Raw genomic sequence first — 7,650 nt, 5'->3', positions numbered from 1 at the left:
GGTCAAATTGAATGTTTCTCTTTCCACTGAGTATTTTTTATTTAACAAGAAAAAACTTAGAAGTTAGCATTTAGTGTTGAACTTGGCTTGAATGTTTCAATTTTACTCATAAACAGGATAATTATTTATATAGCTCACATTATATAATATTTTTCCTAGAGAGGAAATCAAGTTTTCATGGGAAATGACTTAGCAGGATGAAGTGTTCTGTGCTTCCCATGAGGTTAAAAGTTTAGTCAGCTTTATCCCTTGTCATGTTTACTGTACACACCTTTTGACTTCCTGGTCAAACTGCAAAATTATATGTGTAAACAGCACTAAAACAGACAGGAATTACTAAAAATACAGAGATAAAAAGAGTTCTATTAAATAGTCAGAAAGGCAGGCGTGTAAAAAGCCCCTCTGCTGATGTTCTTCCTGCTTATCCACAGTATCAGGGTGCTTGCTAAGTTTGCTGGCCAAGGGACCATCAGCTATTCTTCACTGTGCTGAAACCTAGCTAAAACAGATTAGTGGAGAGATAGCGGCAGGAGGCTGTGTGTTCAGAACTGAGACAGCAGTTCAGATCCGTCTTCTGTCCTTCCTTACAGGTGTGTAAGTTTGAGTTCATGCCACTGTGACCTCAAAGATTTACCAACACTTATAAGCTGCTGGTTTTACCAGCAGCTAAAGGTCCAAAATATCTTAGCTATTGCTGTAGTTGCACATTGAGAAGCACAACCCCTGTAAAGAGCCAGAGAACCTCTTCCAGTACTGGAGATATGACTTGATAGCCAGCATTCAATATTCAAAATATGATAGATCTTGGAAGAGGAGAAAACTGCCAATCTCAGATGCTTTTTGTCAGTATAACTCAGCAATACAGGGTGTTACTCCAATATCCAAAATATGATAGATCTTGGAAGAGGAGAAAACTGCTTATCTCAGATGCCTTTTGTCAGGGTGATACTGCAGGGCAGGTACACTGCTAGGGAGGTATTTACCCCTTTTTGGCACTCACAGAAGAAACTGCTGGGTGGATGGAGCTACGAGCAGCCCAGGGTCAGGACATGTCCATTATTCAGATGCAATCATCATCCAATTATCTATTTATATTTTATAGATACTATTTAAGAGTTTCTAACTATGTCAATAAACGTTTGTCCTTTCCTCCTCTTCATTACTGGCTGCACAACTACAGACTTGCCTCCCTCCTTGGGAGGGGTGAGCTTAGCAAACAGTACAATTAAAAATGATGGGTGCTAAAATGTCATGTAATGTAAAACGTAATCAGGACATTCCCTTGTGCCCATCCTGCGAGTCTGCCAGCGCAGGCGAGAGATACTTGTCTCTCTGGCAGAGAGCAGTGGGTCGTTTCTCGCTCGGCTCCCCGTCTCTCACCGGGATGCCTCGCCGGGAGGGATGCAGGGCTCAGCAGGTGGCCTAGCACGCCGCCGCCCTCAGGACCAGCGCTCTCGGTATTTCTTCCAGCGCAGAAGAAACCCCGCTGAATCAGGCTCAGCTCCCGATGCGAGCCTTGCCGAGCCGAAGCATCTGTTGAGCGCAGGGCGCGGAGGCAGGCGCAGCCCGGCCGCGGGGCTGAGCGCGGCTCGCTGGAAGCGGCGGCACATTGATCACCCTGATCGCATTGATCGCATTGATCACACGGCCGCGCGGCCAATTAGCGCCAGCAGCCGGGGCCAGCCCTCGTGTCTGCGCGCTGCCCATCTATCGGCACTAATTACCGAGACACTTCATGCCTACTTTGGATGGGAATTAATTCGAGGCCGGATAAATAATGCATTAGGGTTTATCCAGCCCCGCGTGAAGCGTCGCCCCCGAGGCAGGGCTGGAGCGGCGGCAGCGGCGGCGGGGGATGCGCGGGGCGGCGGCCGGGGCCGGGCGCTGAGGCTGCGGGCAGCGCCCAGCCGGGAGCATGCTGAGCCCCAAGATCAGGCAGGCCAGGAGAGGTGAGTGTGCGACCCCTGCGCCCCGCGGGGTGGGGACGGAGACCGGCTGCTGGCACGGGGAAACTTCGCGGCGGTGGCGGAGGAGAGCCCTGGCGCTGCCCGCGGAGTGCACCCACCCCGGCTGCGGGGGCTGCTGCCCCGCTGGCCGAAGCCAGCCCTGGGGAGGAGTGACTGATCGGGGAGAAAGAAGCCTAGGAGGAGGAGACCTGCGCTGGTGCTCACCGGCATGGTCTGCAATGTCTGGGCTAAACAGCATCGTTAATTAAAAAAAATAAATAGTACTCTGTCCTGGGACTCGACATAGCCTTTTCATCCCCTTACTGGCTGCTAATGCTGTGTTTCTAATGCTGAGTTCATGATAACGGCTGGAGACAGGTGTGTCTAGTTTACCTGCAGCATCTTGGGGAAGCAGTTTGCTGTAGCACATTATCTTTGCAGGGCTGGATGCAGGAGGTGGAGATACTCATTCTGTGGGCAAAACAAAAGGAAGAAGGAAAACCTGCCCTGGGTTTGCAACAGATGCTTTGAGCAGTCATTTGGAGCTGTGAGGTGTAGTGTGCCATGTTTGTAAAGCAGAGAGCTGGGGCTGGGCACAGCCGTTGTCTCCATGTCAGGTCACCTGGAAGAGATGCGCTGGCAGGGGATGCATTCTGTGATCTTCAGGAGCAGCACCAGCTACTCGTTTGACATGGCATTTGGAAATCATCATTGCCACTCACAAACTAATGACAGTGTCAGAGGGATCTCTTCCTGCCCACTGGAAACAGATTAGAGTAATATCATTTAGGAGCTAAAGCAAACACATTCAGAAGAGTATGTAAAGATTAGGGTTTTCTTCAGCCATTGTCAAATAGAAAAGATATCACTGGTTCTAGCTACTGTGATTTCTGCACAGGTTCTTTCAGCCAAATGTCACTGCATCATGTATTGAAAGCCCTATTACGTGATGAACGGTCCTTAAAATACCGACAGCCCATTAAATAGCTGTTAGCATCTTGGAAAGAAGCTTCCTGCCATCTGGAGGTGTCAGGATCAGATATGTACTGCTGCACCCACAGTAAAGTCATAAGTACTTATTTTTCAGTTACACAGGGTTGTAGAAGTTCAGCAAGTCTTTTGTAGATGCTGTCTTTGCCATCCCCCTTCTAAGGGAGTCTTTTAATGTATGTTTTATCCGGCATTCCTGGTAGCTATTATAGCTCTGATGAGACAAGCTAGGTAATGCTGCTAAGGTTGTACAGGAAGGCTGTGTCATGCCTGCCATTCTTCCACTCTCTTCAAATCACCTGGAAGAGACTAATTTGTGTATTAATATATATTGAAGTCTAGTTATGGGACAGACATTCTAGATCCCTAGGGCCTCCTGATACTCAGGGGACAAACTATAGTGTACCTTTGTGATTCAATTTCAATTTATAGCAGTATGTGTCATTCTCTCTGTGTTTGTTCTGATTGGTTCATTACCTGTGCATAGGTAAGTTTATTTCTGAATGAATTTAGAACTCATGAAAAGAGCTGGGATTCTGGAAAGTTTCTTACTTTTGCAATGCTGTAGCAAAGCACTGGTAACCTCTTGCAAAACTTACCAAGTAGGACCTAATCCTGCAAGGTTCTTCTCTAGCTCTTGTTCACAGGAACTGTAAACAGGCCATGCTGGAGATGATGAATGGTTCTTTAAGGTAAGTGTCCCACCTTGCAAGACTGAGCTAAATAGGAAATGGCAGTTCATGCTCCCTGGAGTCTCAGCTGGGATTGCTAAAGAGGATTCAGGTGATAAACAGTGGAAAAACAAAGTATTCAGAAGCCTGGGAGAATATTCTGCATACAGTGAACATCAACAAGGGCAGCTGATCTGCTGCAAGCTGCTGCTTGAGTTTGGCTGCCTTTTCAGATTTGTGGCTGTCAGCTCTGCCATTGGGACTTAGTTGTGGAAGGGAAGCAATGTGACTTCTGTGAACAGACAGATTGAAGAGAAGGGACAAGGAGGGATATCCTGAATATCTGTCACACTTGAGTGTGGCAGAAGGCAGCAATGTGGCTGAAGCCAGAGATGTTCCTGTATTTGCAGAGTTCTTGAGGTTCAAACCCCAATATGTGTGTTTGGCTAGCTAGCTCTTTGCTTCAGGCTCCCCACATTTGTGCAAACAGGAATGCTTCATGAATTTCTTTTTTATTTCCAATTCTCTAGTGAGAATGTGCCTTTAAACATGGAGTTGTGATGTCTGATGCTGTCATTTTTGTTTGACTTGTAGATTGTCCTTAAGAAAGCTCCTGGGTTTAAAGACATTCAAGCTTTTGAAAATGCCTGCTCTGGACTTGAGCCTGACACCCAGGGTGTAGTTCCTAATGTCTGTGAAAGGCATAGTAGAGAACAAAGATAATTTGCCTTACTAAAAGTAACTATCATGTATAAGGCAGTCCTTGCTGTTCCACCAGCAGTCTCATATCTGTAACTCTGAAATGTGCATTCAGAGGTACATGTTCTTTCCATAAGATCTAGGAAGGTGTAAATCTCACAGATGGAAATTCTTAATGTGAATAAATGGGCCTTCTGGGAAGTCATTTATTCTGACTGGGCCTGAATGGATTTTGCATTATTTTTTCATCTGTAGGGGTTCATGTACAGCAATTGGTGGAGTCCAGGATCCCAAAATAAGTAGCTGCAATGGAAAACATCTATTTTCACTTTCTTCTTATGTGATAGGGTAGAAAAATATAGCCTTGCAGAGTGGAGGCAAGAGGACTTTCTGTATAGATTAGAGAGAAGGCAGTGTTCAGACTGCATCCTTCAGTCTCAATGGATGCATTTTTGTTATTGTTTTTAAGAGATTAAAAAAAAAAGCATTTGATCCTTGGCTTGAAAAGTCCCAAAAAGGTTGCCAGCCCAGTTGCATTTAAATGTGCTAGAAAATGGCAGTTGGACTGGCTACAGGCTTATGCATTTGTATTTTGAGTGATGTGATTGCCCTCCATAGAAAGAGAGTTAGCCTGCTGACATCATATATAATTTACAGTATTCCTGTCTTCAGCACAATGTGTCTCAGTAGTAGAGGCACTAAGAATAACCCTTCTCCCCTTAATAGGGCTTTGTACTTTTGGGTGACACTATGACCTATTATTTCTGTTTGTGACATGCTCATACATATGTTACAAATTTTCCTTACAGTCATAATAATAAAACTTTTTGTGTGTGTTTTAATTAAAACTTAGAGGCTAGAAAAAGTGATGGGAGACATTGTGGTTAGTTAGGCTGGTGCAAAACATACTGATACCCTTCATATGCCTGTAGTGGAACAGTTATTTCCCTCCTGGTGTGTGAGGAGCCATCCTTTCACCAGTCAGAGAAAGATGATGGAAAAGGGAGCTCTTATGTGTCTAGTGTCCCTCACCAAATGCCAGCCTTGCACCTGCAGCCCCAGCTCTGCCCAGGGCAGCACTGGTGCCTGCACAGCCCCAGGTCAGCTCTGGTTAGAGGGGCTGGAGCTGTGCACAGCAATCCCAGAGCACGTGGGAGCCCAGCGCCTTGGCACCTCCAGCCTACCAGGCAAAGGGGAACACCCAGTTTCCTACTCCTGGAACCAAGGTAAACAGCCCTGGAGCTGTGAACTCCTCCAAACACTTCCTTCAGCCCTGAGAGCCCACCAACATTGCTGGGAGCACAGGAGGCCCCGGGTGGGAGCAATCAGAGTGGCTGGTGCAGCTGGGCACAGAGGAGCCACCATTAAGGAGCAGCCCACCTGCGAGGGGGCGGTTCACTGCCCCACATCCTTACAGGGTGAGTCTGTAAGGCAGGAGAGGCAGTTTGGGAGCTCTCCTCTGGAAAGGTATGTGGGTAAAAGGCAAGGATGAGGTTTTGGTAAGTATAATTAGGTTTGTATCTCAGTTTGGTGGAGGAAGATATCTCTGAGATGGTAGGGAGCAGGAGATGGTTGTAGGGCTGCCTGCAGCATGAGCCTGGGTTTTGTCATGTTGCTTTGGAGGAGCTTGAGATGAAACTGCTGAGTTTAACTTAAAAACCTAAGGCAGGAGTACAGGGGCTGTGGGGGGAGTCATTGGTGCAGTATTGGATTAAGTGCCCTGAAGGCAGCAGGAAGAAATAGGACCAGACTAAGGGGTAAAGAAGGGGACAAGTAAACTACAAGAGTTCCTTCTCACTGTGTGCAGCCCTAGGGAGGTGAATGAAGCATGGAGCTACTTTTGTTCTGTGGTACAGGCTTCTAGTATTGAGCTGCTCTGGTGCAGGGGTGTGTGGCAATGACCTGTGTTATAAGCTCTGGGCTCTAATTGGTTTTTTTGTCTCTGTTCTGATTCAGTGGCTGTGTGCATATAGAGACGGGGTCAAGAAAGTGATGTTTGTGGGATTCCTCCAGAGACAGGTTCATGTTCTCACCTTTACTTGGTGGCATGTCCCATGAAGGAGGACATGAGTTGTTCAAAGGTGTAATCCTCTCATCTTTGTACAGATACCACTCTCCAATTGGATTCATGGTGTGTGCTGGAGTAATTGCTGCTCTTGGCAATAGCAGCTTTCTATCCCTGCCTGAAGGCTCAGGCAGGCAGTCATTCTCCTTAGAAAAAGCCCTGAAAAGTTTGCAGGCAGGCACCAGCTTATTAAGCACAGGCAATCTGAATTTGAAATAATGAACCATAGCCTCACCTCCTGGGGAGGGAAAGGAGCATTGAGAAAGAGCAGTAATTCAGCTCTAAGGGCAGCTAGACTACTGGGGAGAGCACTTGTGGGGAGGGAATTAAATATTAAAAATCACAAAGTCATAGGCTCTCTAATTACTAATAGAACATCACTGAGGGAGTACAGGGTGAAACTGTCAGTCTGTGTGTAAATAGCACAGTGGAAGGGCTACAAATGCAAGCACCCTTCTCCTGAGAGGACAGTCACCTGCACTTTTAGCACCTGCATAAATGTATTACTCTTCATTGTAAGATTAGTATCAGAATTACTTTTTTTCCTTGCTGGCTTTCCCCTTACATTTATGGTAAATGATAGGCAAGCACAGCAGCATAAACGACCTCATTTGTTTCCTTCAGCTCCCTGCAATATGGGCAGGGGTAGTTCAATGTAAGGCTCACTGGTGGGAAAGAGAAACTCCTTCATGAGGCTGCAGTGTGAGCTCTCTGCTGAGCTGGAAGAGGAAAGGATCTGTGCCCAGACTCTGCCCAGGCCTGCACATATTTAAGTCCTTAAAACTAACATGAGGGAGGGAGGGTCCTGCTGACAGTCTTTCTAGCAGGTATTCCTTCCACAGAGCTTTTCTGTGCATCCTTTGTGCCCAATGAGTTGTAAATAAGCATTTATGAAGATCTCTAAAGAGAGATACTAGTTTTTTGCTGTGGTTGAAAGAAGGTACTTGTAATATCCTTCCTCTTAAAAGCAGGTGTTAGGAATTGTTATGTTCACTAAGACTGTCATCCTGTGAACTGGTATTCGAGTTAAAACAACCTGTGGTATAAGAAATAAAAGGTAAAGAAGCTGCATATGTTGTTTCTAAAATGAGAACTGATTCTGTTGCATGGGAAGGGATTGGGTTGCTCATGATCTCTTTGGAAGAACTGTAGACACAGGGTTACTACTGACTCCTTTGCAGAGCTCCAGTTTAGGAGGAGCCACCTTTGCTTTATTAACCAGTGATGTCACAAGTACTTGTGGCTTAATGATCTGAGTACTTAGATTCAGAGTATGAAT

At 46.2% G+C, this 7,650-nt stretch overlaps 1 protein-coding gene across 3 annotated transcripts in view; it reads left to right on the top strand.

The window, feature by feature from the left end:
• The first annotated feature begins 1,402 nt into the window (after window positions 1–1,402).
• ARHGAP22 (Rho GTPase activating protein 22) overlaps window positions 1,403–7,650 on the top strand; it is a 122,271-nt gene continuing 116,023 nt past the window's right edge. For all 3 annotated transcript variants that reach the window (XR_004980440.2, XM_036385457.2, XM_036385456.2), the window contains exon 1: window positions 1,403–1,949. Coding sequence is in view for 2 of the 3 variants with exons in the window: in XM_036385457.2 (XP_036241350.1) it covers window positions 1,916–1,949 (34 nt within the window). In the remaining variant the exon portion in view is untranslated. The remainder of the gene's footprint in view (window positions 1,950–7,650) is intronic.

The sequence above is a fragment of the Molothrus ater genome, chromosome 8, assembly GCF_012460135.2.
Source record: "Molothrus ater isolate BHLD 08-10-18 breed brown headed cowbird chromosome 8, BPBGC_Mater_1.1, whole genome shotgun sequence".
In the NCBI taxonomy this organism is placed as follows: Eukaryota; Metazoa; Chordata; class Aves; order Passeriformes; family Icteridae; genus Molothrus; species Molothrus ater.
Note: the sequence above shows the minus strand (reverse complement) of the source record. Positions and strands in the feature narration are given on the sequence as shown.